Source organism: Natator depressus, chromosome 6 (assembly GCF_965152275.1).
Source record: "Natator depressus isolate rNatDep1 chromosome 6, rNatDep2.hap1, whole genome shotgun sequence".
NCBI lineage: Eukaryota > Metazoa > Chordata > Testudines > Cheloniidae > Natator > Natator depressus.
Window position 1 is genome coordinate 9,371,921 of NC_134239.1, and position 19,666 is coordinate 9,391,586.

The following is a 19,666-nucleotide window of genomic DNA, read 5'->3' on the forward strand; positions in this document are numbered from 1 at the left end:
GGTCAGTCTAACGAGACAATTCAGTTAGGAGTAGGATACCAAGGGAGGAAAAAATCACTTTTCTCGTGGTAATGAGGGTGGCCCATTTCGAACAATTGACAAGAAGTTGTGAGTAACAGTAGGGGGACATTAGTATGGGCGAAGTTAGGACTTTTGGCTTCAGAATTTTATTTTGTTTTTTTATGAGATTGTGTCTTTTATGTTTTGTGGCACACAAACAGAGAAGTTAGAGAAAACATAAAATATTCTTGCGGGAAGTTTGCAATGTCTTGCTAATTTGTTTCTTAAGACCAGAACAATAACACAGAAGAACCCAAAAATCAGAGGGAGAGAATGTAAGCTACTGCCTGTAACAGAGAGGCAGAATTCACTGGGTACCTGCTGACTGACTGCTGCTAAGCCCCCACTGAGCTACCTAGCATGCAAGTAGGTCCAGGAACCGTGCCCCAAATTTAAAGTCACAGTATTCAATCTTAACACAACCACAAATACACCAGAGCCTCCAAATTTTCTGTTTTACAAGGTCTCTCCTTGTTTTGGAACACTGGTTTCGAAACATGCCATGGGGAATTTGAATCAAATTTCAGCTACTAATTAGCATGTGTTTGGAACAATCACTCGTGCATTCGGTGTTATGTTGTAGGTTTCTTTAGGAAATTTGGGGAAACGGGAGCACTGGGAAAGCCTATTTCCGCCCCCCCCACACACATACAGCGCACATTTGCTGCCCACTGGTGCTGCCTGAGCAGTAGCATTGTGACATCAGAGATAATCCACCACTCAGCACTCCCTCCCCCCAGTTCGTTGTCATACTTGGGGAGAATGACTAGCCCCCTGGCTGCCATGGCAACAGCTACCTTTGACAACTGATTGCCCCCTTCTTACCAGAACATCGTCACAGAAAGGACGTTTGTAATGAAACAGGACCAGATTGAGAGAAGCCGGTAGCCTCCTGCTGGGCTCATTTGGGTTTGTGCTGTGGTACGGTACAGTGTTCCTTTTCAAAGAGCAATTGTTTGCTGCTTTCCTTAGTAAGGGCTAGGTGAAAATAAGATGGAAAATTCCATCTCTTTTTCTTGGATATTGTTTATCTGCTTCTTACACATTGAGGATTAGAGCTTAGAACTTTCACTGAAACTGAAGTTGCATAAAATGAGTTTTGTTTTAATACAGTTTAATTTAATTACTTTCACTACTGTGTTCAACACAGCACTGAGTGGTGAAAAGGGACCTGCACAAAGATAAGAACGGCAATAACATATATACTGAAAACAACAGATGAGTAAGAGCTTCCTTGTTTGAATGGCACATATATAACAGATTTTCTTTCTATTAAAAAAAACTAAGGAAATTAACAAGCGAAAAACCCTTCATTTAACGTTTCTTAAGTTAGCTTACATCAATAAATTAAACCATCAAATAATTAGGAAATACAAAGTCAAGGTTTTAAAATGGATTAAAAGGTTACAAAATTTTGCATTCTCAGGTTAGCAAATGTCCAAATAAGTGTTGCCCTGGCACCCTTAATTCCTCTTGTGCATTTGCATGATGATGCAGACGTTAATTACATGATCCCATGTTATTTTTTTTCCACAGGACCCCTGCTTTATTCAATGCACAGGATTTTCTGCTCTGGGGCTGTGTATTGACGGGGTCTGTTGTCTGTAGAATCCCTGCCTCCTTTATTGCAGAGTTAATGTTGCCTGAGCTATGCTCATTCTGGTATTTCCTAACTTGAGAGTGCTTGACTTTTCAGTCTTTTAGTCCTTTGTGCATTTCCTAATGTTTATAGCTTACTTTACTGAGGAGACCAATCTTTATGATAAAGGTTAATTTTTTGTTTGTGATGTATCCATTATTTATCTGTTCAGTGTCAATAGTGCGTGCTTTACCCGACAGAAAAAGTAAAGACACTCCCTCATACAAAGATCTTATGATCTAAGGAAGATGGACACATGTAAAGAAAGCAGGATATGTAAGAACTAGGAATTTCTTTCTTTCTTTCAGATGATGAATAGTCATTTATTAATTATTAATTATTTAATTATTATTATTAATTATTATTATTATTATTATAGAAAGGGTGGTGCGTTGGGGAACTTGCGTGGTGAGGATGTTCCATGTAGAGGGAGCAATTTGAAAATACACAAAAAACGGAATGGGAGAAAGAAACACACATGGCATTGGTGCTAGCTGTATGGGTGAAGCAGAGAGGGTGGGAGGTGATGTAGAAAAGGACTAGATTTTTGATGATGGCCTGTCCCTGTACATAGCTCTGTAATGGGGTGGCTTGGCATTTTAAGGACTGGAGGCCTGAGCTCAGCCAACCCTAGCGGCTAAGAAGGCCCACCTGAACAGGGATCAGCGGATTCTGTTACTGATCAGCAGGGAGCAGAAGGGGAAGTGGCTGAGGGAGTTGCAGGAGCTGCAGAGAAAGGAAGGAGCAGCAAGGACGGCTAGAGACAGAGCGTTGGGCAATAACCTTGGAGGAAAGAGCCTGAGAGCAGAGACTAAGGCCAGCAGCAAAATTGCCTTATGCTGTTCTTCTCCTTTTGGTTCATTGTCTCTTGGAAAAGAAATAAAACCTGGCTGGAAGGGCCGGCGAGACTGATCTGTTGTGAGTGCAGCTGTGGAGCCCGGAGGAGGGAGAGATGGATGGCAGGGTGCTGCAGAATCATTCAGGCCACCAGGGGGTGCTTGGGAGGAGGTCATGAGCAGGGCAGGAGTGGGTTTGGGAGGAGACTGCTCTATAGGCGGGCCAAACGGGAACCCTGAATTTGTGCACCCACCAGCTTTCCTGATATTTCAAGTTCTAGACTCAATCTGGTTGGAAGGCGGCTGTCCAGAACCATCCATAAGTCACGTTTAATTGGGCTGCGAAGTTTCACAGACACAAGGTCATGCTCCCAGAGTTCAAATACACTGGAAAACCAGCATCGTACATTGCAAGTAGCACCCTGGGCCGGCAGACAGGAGGGAACATGGCAGGTACCGTTGCTGGAGCAGGGATGCTGCAGGCCGGGGACCAAGTCATGCTCTTTGCCACACTGTGACAGCCCCTTGGGAATCAGTGATGAGAATGATGTTAAACCTACTCAGGGCCATTACACCAGCAAAGTATAATCACAAAATAATGCAGTCTGGCCAGACCCTGTCCTTCCCCTGGATTGCTCCAACCTGCCTCCATAGTAGGCCCTGGGTGGGGGAGGAAGGGGATGGGTTCTACATCAGCCACAGAGCCCATATCCCCGCAGTGGCAAAAACCTTTGCAAAACTTTTAAAGATAATGCATCTGCATGTGATTATCCCCTGTCCCCCAGAGAAATACGGTGTATTTTAATGAGTCTGCCTGTGCTTGTCTTGATGATGAGAACTCAAAAGTGCTACAGGGATCCTCTCCCAAAATGATGCTATGCCAAACATAAACATACTTCCATCCTATACTTCGAAATCAAGAAAGACAACATCTCTCGGAAGGTAGGAGTGAACATTATTTCCATTACAATAGAACTGAAATCTCCCTTTGTGAGTTACATCAGGAAATAGCTCTTTTCAGGTCACCTTGCTCAAGGCAGAAATTTGCAGAAGTCAACTTGTTGATTATTTGAATCTGAAATGCAGCCATGTTTGTTTCAGGATAAAATTATACTCTTCAAGGGGCAAGGCTCTGTGGTGAGGACAGCAGAAGATGTGGGAACAGAAAGGAGTTTGGTCTGAGTCTTTCACATGACGTCTCTCTCAGAGCAGGGTGGGAGGAAGTGATAATTATTTGTACAGTGGGGCCGAGTGGGTCCATCTCTCCCCTTCCTAACTGCAACACAAGGTTCCTGCATGTCTAGCACGGAGGTTGGGAAGGGAGGCTGTAACTGCTGCATCTGCACCATGGCCTTTGTTCTGTGGCTCGGAGGCCTTGAGTCTGCCTGGCTGGATGGCTGCTTGGCTTCTCTCTGGTTACAGCTTCCAAAGCCCTGTGACCTATGAGGAGTGGTAGGGCACCACCCATAGCTCAAGTCTGTGGCCACAAAAAGCTTGAGTGATCTATGCTTTAGGCTATAAGACTATGGTTAGAGTCCTCCCAGCTGGGTCTTTATGGAAAGAGTTCTCTAGTTCAGGGGTTCTCAACCTTGGGCCGCGGCTTGTTCAGGGTAAGTCCCTGGCGGGCCACGAGACGCTTTGTTAACCTGAGTGTCCGCAGGTTCGGACGATCGCAGCTCCCATTGGCCGGGAACGGCGAACCGCGGCCTGAACAAGCCGCGAACCAAGGTTGAGAATCCCTGCTCTAGCTCACGACACACTAGAAAGAATGGATGTAGGTGTAAACATCATTTCTTTTTCTCATGGCACAATTCATCTGAGGGCAATTATTCTGCAGCCAAAACAAAGATCTAGGATGGGAATCTTAATTGCTTAGTTTGAGGAAGTTTGGGAGTAGGAGGGATGTTTGGAGCTTTCAGGTGACTTGCCTTGAAAGACAGATACAATCCATATATATACAAGCCCTTTTCCCCCTCCCCTTCCTTCAATGTGGATCCTCTGGAGTCTTTCCATAAGTAGTTCCTTTTTTCCTGCAAGTAGGGTTCATGGACTAGAGACAGCCAGAGAACGAAGATTCTTTTTTGTGACAATCTTCGAGGTTTCAAAATTTGTCTCCATTCCACAGTGGAATGAAAATAAAACCTTCCAAAAGGCTTCACAAAATTGAATTGTGTTAAAATGTCCATTGGATGATCAAAAAGGTCAGATTTTCAATTGTCTTTTCTCTCTTTCTCCTTCTCTCTCTGGAGTTGACCAGAAAGTGCACCCGACACCTCGGAAAACTTCTGGCCAAAAACTCCACCAAAACCAACCCATCAACATTTCTGTGTCAATGACATTGCATTCTCTGGCTAACAAAAGACATTTGCGTGAAAAACGTTCTGACTAGATCTAGTATGGCCCAAACTGGGATAAATACTGATTTTAGTTTGGAAGAAGGAATGTGAAAAGTAATTCTTGCCAATGTGATCTGAAGAGTTTGAAGTAAGTAGTGCTACATGTTAGGATAACACATATTATTTTAAAGGTAAATTAGTGAAACGGGAGAAATATTTTTGCAGACTAATTTATTCATGGTACTGCAAGTGCTCCGGGCCCCAAATGATCAAAAATTTGCTCCAAGACGAGCAAATCCGCCAATAAGTGCAAGACCCTGTGCAAGGTAGAGGAGGAAGTTTGTCCCAATATATAACCCGGGTGATATTTTTCACGTCTTTGTGCAAATGCCCTGGCTTCCCATCCCATAGCAATGGTGGGATTCCGTCTCCTACCACCCTTCCCCATTAGTTACTCTGAATTACACTATGATAGGAATTCACGGAGTAAACGTTTTCCTCGCTGTCATTTTCATTACAGTACATTTCACATCCTTGTTCCTTAGGCTTTAGATCAGGGGGTTCATGTCTACATGTGGCCATGATTTTACTTACCTCTTAGTGTAGGTTGTTTAGCCTGTTCCTGGACACACGTGGTACATCTGCTGCTGGCCATCTCTGAGATGTAGGTCCTTCATCCACACAAGGACATGGCACATCAAGGTCAATCCAGCAGCTCCCATCCGGTCTTCACCTCCACAATGGACAGTGAGCCCTGGCCTGACCAGAGAAAGACAGGGTGGTGTTTTTCAGGGGAATCTGCTGGAGCTCATGTCTCCCCTGCTCCACCTCACAGCCCCGTACGCTAAGGGTTTTCCAAAAATACCACTAATCTCGGATAAACAAAGCAGCTCAGATGAGGTCAGTGTCGGTGGATTTACTGAGCAGAGAAGAGAAGAACAGATTTCTCCCCTGCTCTAGGGAGATTCCCACAGGAAAAGTATCCGATGGTGGGGGTGTGGGCAATGGAAACCCCCAGCCCCTTGAATGGCAAGAAATCAGGACTCGGGGAGTTAAGGGGTGTCTCTGTCCTGCTGCAGGGAGCAGGCCTGGAGAGCAGAAAGGGCACTACTGGCATTGTAGGAGAGACAGTGACTTCTACCTGTGAAGGTGGCTGAAGCTTCTTGCAGACATTAGAGTCGAAGATCCTTACGCCTCCTTTGGGGATCCTTTTCCTAGGAATAAAATAAGAACACCACACAGAGAATGACAGCTGTATCCCAGGTCTGGGATCCAGGGATAAGGGATGCTCTCAGCAAGGCTAGGTACCAGGAACCTGATCATTGCCCATTGTGACGGGCAATCACAGTTACCCAGATGTGCCAATCCCAGGAGGCAGGAGTCGCCCTCAGTTCCCACTGATTTCACTGATTTGGGGTGGGGGTGTTCAGCACGTGGCAGGTTCTGCTCTCCCGAGAGACTCTCGACGTGGGGAACAATCTCCGACAAGGGAAGGGCTGTGAGGCGTGTTGCTGGGCCATTCCCCCCACACTGGGGATGGCTCTGGAGAACTCCACTCACTTGCTCTAGATGGTATGGAGCTGGGTGGCAGATGCTCACTGATGGTCCGTAATTTGCCCTCCTCCTCGATCTCCCACACCCAGGTGGGCTGGAAAGGGTGCTGCCCAATGCCCTGCCAGCAGGGCAGGGGACAGAAGCCAGGAGATGGAAAGGGGCTATGAAAACAAGACGATGTTTTATTGCCAGGGGATGGATAAACCCAGGCTAGCAGCCGGAGCTTCACAACACTGACCTACGGCCAGCAGCACACCTCCATCTCCAGGCAGGAGAAGCCACTGCCTCAGGGTCGCACTGGGAGTCAGGGATAGAGCCGGGGATGGAGCCCAGGAGTCCTTTTTCCAGGCTCCCGCACTAACCACTAGAGGAACACTCCCTTCCAGCGCTGGGACGTGCCAGCAGGCCTCGATTCCCAGTCTCTCTGGTCCTGAGTGTGAGCTGCTGTAGTGACTGAGGCAGGGGTTGGGAGTCAGGACTCCTGGCTTTCATTGGTGGTTTTCCTCTATTCCCCGTCTCCCTGGCTCTGAGTGTGACCAATAGAGGGGGTGGAATCTTCATCCTTAGAGATTTTTAAGGCTCAGCTTGACACAAAAAATTATCTATTTAAAATTAAATTTGAAAATGACAACCTTTATTAAGGGCGAAATTTATGACAATCTCTTAAATAATTTAAATAGAAGAGAAAAAATAACATGAAGGGGAACATGTTCACTGCCAAGTTTTAAAGACAGTCACATCACTGATGTGATAGCTAAGGCCCTGGAAGCAAAGTTAGCTGAAATGCTAACCCAGCTTTGGACAGCAGTAGCTTCCTCAAAAGGCGCAGAAAATATTTTCTTCATTTCAGTTTATTCAAATCGTTCAGTTGAATTGACTAGTGCGTTGAAATTAAAGAAAGCCATTGGCAGTTCACAAAACAGGCAAACTTGTTTTCCTCCCTCAATCCATGGATAAAAACTAGGTGTGAGGGGATGGATCTACTAGTTCATAAATCTAGAAACACGTGGTGACCAGAACGTATCATTTCAGGTCACTAACCACACATCAAATTTCCTTTGTTTAAGAAATCCGTTAGTTTTAAATGTAAAACATTTTTGATACAACTTTTTTCTTATGCTTCTCTTTCGAGCTCTAGCCTGACCTTGGTGTGTGACCAAAGAGAGGTCACTTTCTTTCTCTTTACCTCTTTATCATGGGGATGGCGAAAATTCTCTAAGTCCTAGAAGGAGAAAGATTTGAGCACGTCAGGGGTGTTAGAGCTCTTGTGCTCAAAAGGAAAATGGGTGATTGTTGTTTGGGGCAAGAATCCCAATGGATTTGCTACTTGTCCCCCATCCAAAGCCAATATCATCTCTGTGTTTGCAAGCATGAGTTAGACATCCTCAGCACCCCTCTGTCTCCCACAGCCATCAGGTGTTCCTTGGATTATGGAGGCTTGGATGCTAACAGGACTGGAATTTGTTACTGGCTCCCTGGGTGTTTCTTGCCAATGAGGGTCTCAGTCTGGTCTCAGAGGCCCACACCCCCAGGCACTAAAGATCAGGGTGGATTGATTTCATTCCAAATGTTTTGTATTTGTATTTTTCAGTTATTTTCCTAATGAAAGATTGATTCTCATGAAATTCTTAGTGGTGGCAGATGAGAGAACAAGGACCAATGGTCTCAAGTTGTAGTGTGGAAGGCTTAAGTTGGATATTAGGAAAAACTTTTTCACAGGGAGGGTGGTGAAGCACTGGAATGCGTTACCTAGGGAGGTGGTGGAATCTCCATCCTTACAAGTTTTTAAAGTTCAGCTTCACAAAGCCCTGGCTGGGATGATTAAGTTGGGGTTGGTCCTGCTTTGAGCAGGGGGGTGGACTAGATGACCTCCTGAGGTCTGTTCCAGCCCTAGTCTTCTATGATTCTACGAATAGGTATCCATTAAAACTTGTTGACTTGCTGGTTTTTGCAGGATACATAAAAACAGAAAGGTTGACTGAAACATTTTTTTTCATTTCAAACAAACTGAGGTCAAGAAGTATCTCTCGTTAGTGCATTGAACTGATTGTTCCTGGTCATAAACGTCCTTCCAGATGTTAGAAGTAGTAGCTCACATTTCCTCCTCTCTAGCGTTTATTCATATATTAGAAGAGGAAAAGAAGCCTTCATCCTTTTTCTACTCCCAATCAGGTTCTTAAATTTGAGTGAAGTAGCTGCAGGAAGTGAAATGAAGAAAATATTCTTTCTGCACCTGCAGAAGCGGCTGTTGCTGCCAAAATCTGGCTGAGTATTTCAACAACTTCCGGACCCCCAGGTGCTTAGGCAATGACTTCCAACAGTTCAGTGGTTTGACTGCCTCTGAAACTTGGCCGCAAACATGGACTTCTTCATATATTTATTTATTTAAATCAGTTTCATAGGCTCGAGCAACTACAGGCCTTACCATAGCTTGTCATAGTTTCAAATTTTATACCTGATAGGTTTGTCAGGAAAAAACAAAAAAAAACTGTTCTTAAATTTACATTTTAAAAATCCAGTTTAAATTTTTTTTAAAACATTCCCTTTGGGGAGTTTTTGGTTTTGAAACAGCCATTGATTGGTTTTCACCTTGATTTTAAACCTGCTTCATTCTAGAGAGTCATAAACTGCTGGCATTCTATGAAAGGAGAGATGGCAGCAAAATTCATCATATCAGTAATTTGTTGTGTCTTATTTGCTCAGTCTTAAAGAAACAAGTATCCGAAACTCTAGTTAGTCTCTTTTATGAAGGCCCAGCTCAGAGGTGGTGGGAGGGGCAGGAATGCTGTCTCCCTCCCTGAACCAGTATCAATTGCACAGGATATTGCCACAAAACCTACATTTTATTGACAAATCGTCTCAGCCATTCCTCTTCTGCGCTTCCTGTTTTATAAGTTTCAAATCTACAAAACCTTCCCCTAGACAGTCACTGCCCAGGGGTTGCTGCAGGCAGAGCAGCCTGATCAGTAACACTGGGACATCAGAGGTAACTCGGCCACCTGTCGCTCACTGACTCCACTAACTCTGAGCGTAGACCCTGACCCTGCGGCCTGCCTTGGGCATCGCTCCCACTGAAACCTGCAGGCTCATTTGCTGACTTATGCAAATCACCCGTGGAGAGTCAGCACTGACTGGCTGAATTAACTCTCAAGTCACAACGCCCTTCATCTTCAGGACCAATGTAAGGGGCACAGTGTGGAAATCAGACTTTTCTGGCGGTGTTGTTTTCCAATTGTCACCAAAATCAACAATGTTCTTCCCACTGATGCCTAGAAATTCCCTTAAATTTTGGAATGAATTGGATGTAGCCTTCCAAAATTATGGCCTTCCAGACAGACAAAGAAATGCCGTTGAATTGAGCCTTAGGCCTCACTGCACTCAGCCAAGAGTGCCTGAGTCTCCTCCCTATTAACTCAGCAATAGCCCCCCTCTTGGCCGATCAGTGTGGAGACTCTCAGGCCTGGAGGCCGAGCATTCTCAAGTAGTCACCACAGGAGATCACTATAGTGGAGATCACCATCAGTGCACAATTCCAGCCCCACCTCTTTGTGAGGGGCTCCTACAATGACAGCTGGGGCACAGCCCCACCCTCCCCAGGAAGAAAAGCAGCAGAAAGAAATGGAAGAAGAGAAAAGAGAAGAAGAGACAAGAGTGAAGGAGGAAGAGGGAAGCAAAAGGGGACAAATTCCAAACACCCCCAGCGAGTCTCAGATTCATAAATTCCAAGCCCAGAAGGAACCACTCTGCTCTGACTTTCTGTTTCACATCGGCCATAGAACGTCCCTCAAAATAATTTCCAGCGTAGAGTTCCAGCCCCACCTCTTTGTGAGGGTCTCCTACAATGACAGCTGGAGCACAGCCGCACCCTCTCCAGGAAGAAGAGCAGCAGAAAGAACTGGAAGAAGAGAAAAGAGAAGAAGAGACAAGAGGGAAGGAGGAAGACGGAACCAAAATCAAGAAATTCCAAACGCCCTCAGCGAGTCTCAGATTCATAAATTCCACGCCCAGAAGGAACCACTCTGCTCTGACTTTCTGTTTCACAGCAGCCATAGAACGTCCCTCAAAATAATTTCCATAGGAATTAGAGCAGATTTTTTTTAGAAAAACACCTAATCTTCATTTTAAAAAAGGCCATTTGTGGAGGATCCAGCACAACCCTTGGTGAATTGCTCCAAATGCTGAGGATAAAAATGCTCTTCTTATTTCCAGTGTGAATTGGTCTAGCTTCAGCTTCCAGCCACTGTCTGCTCATAACCTTTATCTGCTAAAGTGAAGAGCCCATTAGTAAATATTTGTTCCCTTAGGCTCATCCTTTACCTTCTCTTTGATTGAGCTCCTGTAGTCTGTCAGCACAAGGCATGTGTTCTAATCCTTTCATCGTTCATGTGGCTCTTCTGTGGACCCTCTCCAACTGATCAGCATCTGTCTCAAATTGTGGACACCAGAAATGGACACAATAGTCCAGGAGTGGCTGCACCAGTGCCCAGTACAGAGAGATATGGAACCTCTCTGCTTTTACCTGAGAAGCTGCTAGGATAGAGTCCCCCATCTTGTACATAGAGCCTGAATTTTTTCTTACCTTCTACACAGATGATGATTTGTTTCGACAAAATCCACACAGAAATGCAAAAACTCCCAAAGAATCTCCTCCACCCCAATCCGCTCCTGGTCCTCACCGAGAGACCGTGAGATGGAGGCTTCCTGCAGCAAGGCTACAAGGGTCTCTGAGGTTCCCCCTGCCCCACATCCCTGTCCTGCTGGGCTGTTGTCAAGGGAGCTCTGTGAGGTCACAGCCGCCTCATCACCTTTGCCCAATAGGCTGAGTTCCTGCCAAAGGCCTGTGTGAAGTCACTGCCACGCTCACCTTTCCCTTGCAGGCCTGATGTCTGCCCCTGGCCAGCCCGGTTGGATGATTGAGCTGCACCCCGGATCACCCCACTTGCTCATTATTGATTCTGGGGAGCAAGCAGGCCACCCAGTAAAACAGCAGAGCCTGTTCCTCACCCCACCCTGAGTTTTCCATACAGACATAGATTGTGAAACAATTCAATCTCCTAATCCGGCCTCTATTTCACCGGCTATGAAATGTCACACACTTACCACCATATTAAGCCCAATTGCTTGAAATTCACTAAAAGGCACCTTCCAGAATGGTAACCAGTTGTGATGTGAGGATACCAGGAAACAGAGAATCCACCTCTTCCCTGGGTAATTTATTCCAGTGGTTAGTCTCCCTCACTGTCAAAAATGTGTGCCTTACTTCTCATTTGAATTTCTCTGGCTTCAACTGACAGCCCTTGGTTCTTGTTGTGCCTTTCTTGGCTAGATCGAATTAGCCCTGCCCCGTGAAATCCGATCTCCCTGTCGTGGTGGGAGCCCCCAGCCAGGAGCACCCCAGCAGGGGCCCCCTAGCTGTTTGTCTGCTGGGCTGGGGACATCAGATGTACCAGAGGCATGCGGGTGTGAGTGCACAGCATCAACCCGGCATTGGGCTCAGGGGTTTGGCTTTGACAACTTGTGATCCAGCCACATCTCTGGGTGCCCGGGCTCAGGGCTTCTAACCCCCGTGGCTGCAGCCAGGGCTGGGGTGATGAGCTCAGAACTTTCATGCCCCTCCCCACTCCTGTCGGCACTCTGGGTGCCTGGGCTTAGGGCTTCTGCCCGGCATTTGCAGCTGGGGCTTGGGGCTTCCCTTGCAGTTCCTTCTGGGGCTCAGAGGTCCATTTTTCTGGATGCCCCCAAATTGGCCCTTGCGTTAATTTGCCAGGGGACTAGTAGGAAGGAGCCCGCAGCTGAGGTGCTCTCAGCAGCAGGGACCCACCTGCACATCTTCGAACCTCCTCTAACTTCAGAAAGATTGTTGGCTGCTGCCCTCAGAGCCCAGGTCTAAAGGCAACACAGAAGTGAGCTGGCAATGCTGTGACCCCCCTACAACAACCTCTGAACTCCCCCATGATCCCATTTTGGTCGGGACCCCCACCAAACAAAATGTCATTGAGACGGACGTGTTCCCAAGGGATGTGTCATTTTAAAGGAATCAACATTTCCCAGCTGGAAAAAATGTTCTGTTGGAAAATGTTCAATGGTTTTCAGAGGGGCGGCTGCATTCGTCTGTATCAGCAAAACGACGGGGAGTCCTTGGAGCACCTTAGAGACTAACACATTGATTTGGGCATAAGCTTCCGTGGGCCAGAACCCACTTCATCAGATGCATGGAGTGGCAAATACAGTAGCAGGTATAAAGACACAGCACAGGAAAGGATGGGTGTGGCCTTACCAAGTGGGAGGTCAGTCTAACGAGACAATTCAGTTAGGAGTAGGATACCAAGGGAGGAAAAAATCACTTTTCTCGTGGTAATGAGGGTGGCCCATTTCAAACAGTTGACAAGAAGCTGTGAGTAACAGTAGGGGGAAATTAGACAGGGGGAAGTTAGGACTTTTGGCTTCAGAATTTTATTTTGTTTTTTTATGAGATTGTGTCTTTTATGTTTTGTGGCACACAAGCAGAGAAGTTAGAGAAAACATAAAATATTCTTGCTGGAAGTTTGCAATGTCTCGCAAGGACGCGGCACGCTCGGGGGAGGAGGTGGAACTGGGTGGGAGGAGGCGGGGCGGGGACAGGGCCTGGGGTAGAGCTGGGGGTCGAGCACCCACCAGCACTTTGAAAAGTCGGCACCTGTGGCTAAACCTGCTTGCAATGGGTTCCATGCTCCCTGGCTCTTCCGCAGCTGCCGCCTGTGGGGTTAATAGGCCTCCAGCAAGGGGACTGTTGGCTCCTGACTGAAACTCGGTGGGGTTTTTGGTTGCCATCTCCCAGTGCCAAACGAAGGGGGAAGAGTCAATGAGTAGGGCTCTACCAAGTTCACGGCCGTGAAAAACGCATCACAGACCATTAAATCTGGTCTTTTATGTGCCCTGTACTGTACAGATTTCACAGGGGAGACCAGGGTTTCTCAAATTGGGGGTCCTGACCCAAAAGGGAGTTGCAGGGAGGTCACAAGGTTATTTTAGGGGGATCAGGGTAGTGCCACCCTTACTTCTGCGCTACCTTCTGAGCTGGGTGGCTGGAGAGCGGTGGCTGTTGGCTGGGCACCCAGCTCTGAAGGCCGCACCCCAGCCACGCAGAACTAAGGTTGGCAAAACCTGACCATGCCACCTTACTCCTGCATTGCTGCCTTCACAGCTGGGCGGCCGGAGGGTGGCGGCTGCTGACTGAGGGCCCGGCTCTGCAGGCAGCAGTGCAGAAATAAGAATGGCCTGGTATGGTATTGCCTGGTAAGAAATTGACCAAAATGGACCATGAATTTGGTAGGGCCCTACCAATGAGAAATCAAGGTCCCCAGGGCCAATGGGGAGAGGCCAACGCTCCAGCTCGGCCTGACTGACAGGGCAAGCAGGCTAATGAGGGAGTCAGGAGCCCAGGGCCTGTCCTCAGGGTGAGCTGGAGCTGCCGGAGGCGGAGCAGAGCTGAGCTGGGGGCAGAGCTGCCCAGCAGCCAGAACCAGAGGGGCCAGAGAAGCAGCCCAGGGGAGCTCAGGGGAGCTGAGCCAGAGCCAAACAAGAGCAGCGCTGAGGCAGGTGGAGCTGGAGCAGCCTCATGGACGGGGAGCCAGGGCTGAGCTACAGCGGGGAGCTACGGACCCAGAGCTGGGGAGCAGACGCCGGCCATGAGCCGCTGGGAAGTGCGAGTGGAGGCCCTGGGCAGGGAGATGCCACCAGACAAGAGGACTTGCAGGCCGGACTTCAGGAGCGCCGTTTAGGGAGGGCAGCAGGGGCACCTGCTTTCCCTGCCCCTGAGTTTTGTACCACATTTGGGTGACGTTTGCAGCAGGAGGGAAGATGCTGACCCCCATTCCCCCGCCCCGCTGCTGCCCTATTCCACTGCTGTCTGCAGCTGCCACGCTCCCCCGCTCCCCCACCATGGAGCCACTGCTGGCCAAGCTGCTCAGGACCGGGAGCCTGCCTCCTGATCTGCTGCACAGAGCTAGGTGGGGGCTGATGTCAGGGTGTCCCCCTGCCCATCTAACCAGTCTCCATTGAGCTGGGGTGCGGGGACAGAGCCTGTCTTGGCTGGTGCCTCTGGCTCTGGTGTGGGAGTTGCTGCTGTACTGAACAAGCTTTCAGGCTCCTGAGTGCTCGGCTTAAAGAGACAGCTCGCTGACACACTCACTTAGACACATGCTCACTCCCCCCGCAACACGCACCCAGTCTCCCTCGCACTCCCCGCCCAACAAACACACACTCACACACAGTCTCCCTCACATGCGTCCCACAACAGACACGCTTTCTCTCTTTCTCACACACACTTGTGATGATGCTATTATTACATCTGGATACTTCCTGTCAAAATGTACATATATTCTCTGTCATTTTATTTTGTCAATGTTCGTTAAGGATTACAGTGCTGTTACTTTAGTGTTTTTTGCCTGGTCTGTGCATTTCACAATTTTATTTCTCTCTTATGATTAAATTTAATTCTGAGCAGTGAGTTCTAAAATGCTGAACCTGTCCTGGCTGGAGTAATTATCCTTATTACTTTTATTACCAAATTATGCTTTTGTCATTCATTGATTAAAGTGGTACAATCAAATAATAATATCCTTCTAGAATGTAAATTTATCTTGTACTCGCCTTAGCAGAGCCAGTTTAAAACAACATTAGCTAAACACGGAACCTTAGACGCTGCAGATGAAGGTCGCTTATTTTCAAATTGTATTTTTAGTTATCTCTGTAAAATAACTTAAAATTTGTACAAAAATTAATGTGCTTCCAAGTAATGATGGAGTCAAATGTTAGTGAGTTACGTACATGATTTACATTGGTATACATAAATGCCAAAATAATTAGAAAAATAAATTTGTTTCCTTAATAAAAGAGGGGAAAAAACTTAACCACGCATGTTAAAATTAAATACGTTTTTAGTGGAGTGATAAACAGATGACTAAAATGGAGTGGATAATGGCCGTAACACAGAGTGTGTCTGTTAGAGAAAGTAAGCAGATTTTATTTATCTCTACTAAAGATAGTGTACAAAGTATCAAACTTGTGTTTCTGATATCTGTGTCAAGGCTCCAAAACCGATACCTCAAGCTTTGGGATTGGGACTATCTTGCTGTGTTATCTCCTGATTGATTTAAATTTGCAAAAAAATATATACAAACACCAATTAAAGCCATATTTCAAGTTTATATTAGGGCTGTCAATTAATCGCCATTAACTCACGTGATTAACTCAAAAAATTAATTGCAATTTAAAAAATGTATCGCAATTAATCGCCGTTTTATTAAATATTTTGGATATATTTTCATATATACTGTATTTTGTGTTGTAAGTGAAATCAAAGTGTATCTTATTTTTGATTACAAATATTTGTACTGTAAAAATGATAAACAAAAGAAATAGTATTTTTAATTCACCTCATACAAGTACTGTCGTGCAATCTCTTTGTTGTGAAAGTGCCACTTACAAATGTAGATTTATTTCTTTTTGTTACATAACTGCGTTAAAAAATTTACAGGAAATAATGCTGCCCGCTTCTTGTTTACAATGTCACCTGAAAGTGAGAACAGGCATTCGCATGGCACTGTTGTAGCCGGCGTCGCAAGATATTTAAGTGCCAGATGCGCTAAAGATTCATATGTCCGGGGCCACCGTTCCAGAGGACATGCTTCCATGCTGATGACACTCATTAAAAAAAAATGTGTTAATTACATCTATGACTGCACTCGTTGGGGGAGAACTGCATGTCCCCTGCTCTGTTTTACTCACATTCTGCCATATATTTCATGTTTTAGCAGTCTCAGGTGATGACCCAGCATGTTGTTCGTTTTACGAACACTTTCACTGCAGATTAGACAAAACACAAAATAAGATACTAATGTGAGATTTCTAAAGATAGCTGCAGGACTCGACCCAAGGTTTAAGAATCTGAAGTGCCTTCCAAAATCTGAGAGGGACGAGGTGTGGAACATGCTTTCAGAAGTCTTAAAAAAGCGACACTCCGATGCAGAAACTACAGAACCCGAACCACTAAAAAAGAAAATCAACCTTCCGCTGGTGGCATCTGATTCAGGTAATGAAAATGAATATGCGTCAGTCTGCACTGCTTTGGATTGTAATTGAGCAGAACCCGTCATCAGCATGGACGCATGTCCTCTGGAATGGTGATTGAAGCATGAAGGAACATATGACTCTTTAGTGCATCTGGCACGTAAATATCTTGCGACACCGGCTACAAACAGTGCCATGCGAATGCCTGTTCTCACATTCAGGTGACATTGTAAACAAGAAGTGGGCAGCATTATCTCCTGTAAATGTAAACAAACTTGTTTGTCCGAGCAATTGGCTGAACAAGAAGTAGGCCTGAATGGACTTGCAGGCTCTAAAATTTGACATTGTTTTATTTTTGAATGCAGTTTTTTACAGTGCAAATATTTGTAATCAAAAATAAATATAAAGTGAGCAGTGTACACTGTATTCTGTGTCGTAATTGAAATCAATATATCTAAAAATGTAGAAACCGTAAAAATATTTAAATAAATGGTATTCTATTGTTTAATCATGCAATTAATCATGATTAATTTGTTTAATCTTGCGATTAATTGCAATTAATTTTTTTAATCACTTGACAGCCCTAGTGTTTTCCTTTCTTTATATAGGAATTAGATAGGAACACTATCAGCTAATTTCTAAGTTATTATCTGCAAAATACCTAAAGTTTTCAGGTGCCTAGTAGCCCCTGGAATCACGGTTAAAGTTGTCATGCCTCCCCCACCCCCAAAAAATCTGAAATGGTGTCCCTGCCAGACTCGCAGGGTGGACGTGAACCAGACAGGAGGGCTGACACTGGGAAGAAGAGTCCTGCCACCTAGATCCTGAGGGCATGTGGCCACCACCAGAGCAGGTGTCTGACCCATGGTGTCACCGCAGCACAGCCAGGGAGGGCCTAGGAAGGAGGCCTGGGATGTGTGAGGAACAGACTGTGACCTTTCCTTACATCCCAAAGACTGCTGTTTGTGGTGTCCCCTTGCCCCAAGGGTGGATTACTTGTTTCCTTTAACATTTCTTTAGCCTTAAATTTTTTTCTTTAATTTTTTGTTTGTTTAATAAACTGTATTTGCTTTGAATGATATGTATTGATCGGTGAGACAGGGAAGTGTCTGGTGTGAAGAGAGCACCCTGGAATGGGGACACCTTTGTCCCCATCCTAAGTGACCATGACAAGACTGGGAATCAAGCCGCCCAGGAATCCTGGGTCCAAGCTTGTCGGGGTTGCGAGGACTCTGCCATATGGGAGGAAGGAAGGGGAGTCCTTGAAGTCAGGCAGGCCTAAAAGTAAAGGGAGTTGGTAGCCAATTGTGAAGCCAGGAAAGTTCCCCACAATAGCGGGACCATCCCCCTGCTTACACCACCCCAACCCCTTCCAGACCTGTGTGGGCTGGACACCCCATCACGACTGCAAAAAAAGACCGTTGTTACACAGTGTTTGGACAGCTACAAATAATCCAGTTGATAATTCCACTGCTGGTAGGAGGCCTAGCCCTGAACAAGGGCAGGTTCAAAGGGAAGACTTGGATGTGAAGCTGTTCCTAGTGCTAATGACACCAGGTCAGATGCGCTCGATTAACTCAAACTAGAGCAAAGGTCTCACTGCCAAAAAGACATGTACACTGGAAAAGGTAGAGCTGGGATATCAACCTTTTGTTTTGGTCTTGAAAGAGGAACAGTTAAATCTGGACCTGGTAGAAGCTCAAACAAAGAGGGCTGCATTAACGCTTTGTTAATTCATACTCATGAGAAAATCGGATACGCCTTTCATAGAATCATAGAATATCAGAGTTGGAAGGGACCTCTGGAGGTCATCTAGTCCAACCCCCTGCCCAGAGCAGGACCAATCCCCAACTAAATCATCCCAGCCAGGGCTTTGTCAAGCCTGACCTTAAAAACTTCTAAGGAAGGGGATTCCACCACCTCCCTAGGTAACGCATTCCAGTGTTTCACCACCCTCCTAGTGAAAAAGTTTTTCCTAATATCCAACCTGAACCTCCCCCACTGCAACTTGAGACCATTACTCCTTGTTCTGTCATCTGCTACCACTGAGAACAGTCTAGATCCATCCTCTTTGGAACCCCGTCTCAGGTAGTTGAAAGCAGCTATCAAATCCCCCCTCATTCTTCTCTTCCGCAGACTAAACAATCCCAGTTCCCTCAGCCTCTCCTCATAAGTCATGTGTTCCAGTCCCCTAATAATTTTTGTTGCCCTCTGCTGGATGTTTTCCAATTTTTCCACATCCTTCATGTAGTGTGGGGCCCAAAACTGGACACAGTACTCCAGATGAGGCCTCACCAATGTGGAATAGAGGGGAACCATCACGTCCCTCAATCTGCTGGCAATGCCCCTACTTATACAGCCCAAAAGACCATTGGCCTTCTTGGCAACAAGGGCACACTGTTGATTCATATCCAGCTTCTCGTCCACTGTAACCCCTAGGTCCTTTTCTGCAGAACTGCTGCCGAGCCATTCGGTCCCTACTCTGTAGCGATGCATGGGATTCTTCCGTCCTATGTGCAGGACTCTGCACGTGTCCTTGTTGAACCTCATCAGATTTCTTTTGGCCCAATCCTCTAATTTGTCTAGGTCCCTCTGTATCCTATCCCAACCCTCCAGCGTATCTACCTCTCCTCCCAGTTTAGTGTCATCTGCAGACTTATTGAGAGTGCAATCCACACCATGCTTCAGATCATTAATGAAGATATTGAACAAAACCGGCCCCAGGACCGACCCTTGGGGCACTCTGCTTGATACCGGCTGCCAACTAGACATGGAGCCATTGATCACCACCCGTTGAGCCCGACAATCTAGCCAGCTTTCTGTCCACCTTATAGTACATGGCAGAGGGGCATTGCTGGCACATGATGGCATATATCACATTGGTAGATGTGCAGGTGAACGAGCCCCTGATGGCACGGCTGATGTGATGACCTGTGAGAAGAACTTCAGCCACAGCTCCAAACTCATGACCCACAAGAGGACCCATAGCAGAGAGTGGCCATACAGTTGCCACCTGTGTGGGAAGAGCTTTGTGAGCAGTTTGCACCTGCTCAGCCATCAGCGGGTCCACACAGGTGAGCAGCCCTACAGGTGCGAGGAGTGTGGGAAAAGGTTCCTCTGGAACTCCAAGCTGATCAGCCACCAGAAGACCCACACAGGGGTCAAACTCCATCGCTGCTCCCAATGCGGAA

The 19,666-nt window shown here is 46.4% G+C and overlaps 1 protein-coding gene across 1 annotated transcript in view; it reads left to right on the forward strand.

The window, feature by feature from the left end:
• LOC141988527 (uncharacterized) overlaps positions 1 to 19,666 on the forward strand; it is a 93,370-nt gene that overhangs the window by 65,577 nt on the left and 8,127 nt on the right. Inside the window, 1 exon segment of the mRNA XM_074954321.1 lies at positions 19,515 to 19,666. Coding sequence (XP_074810422.1) covers positions 19,515 to 19,666 — 152 coding nt within the window.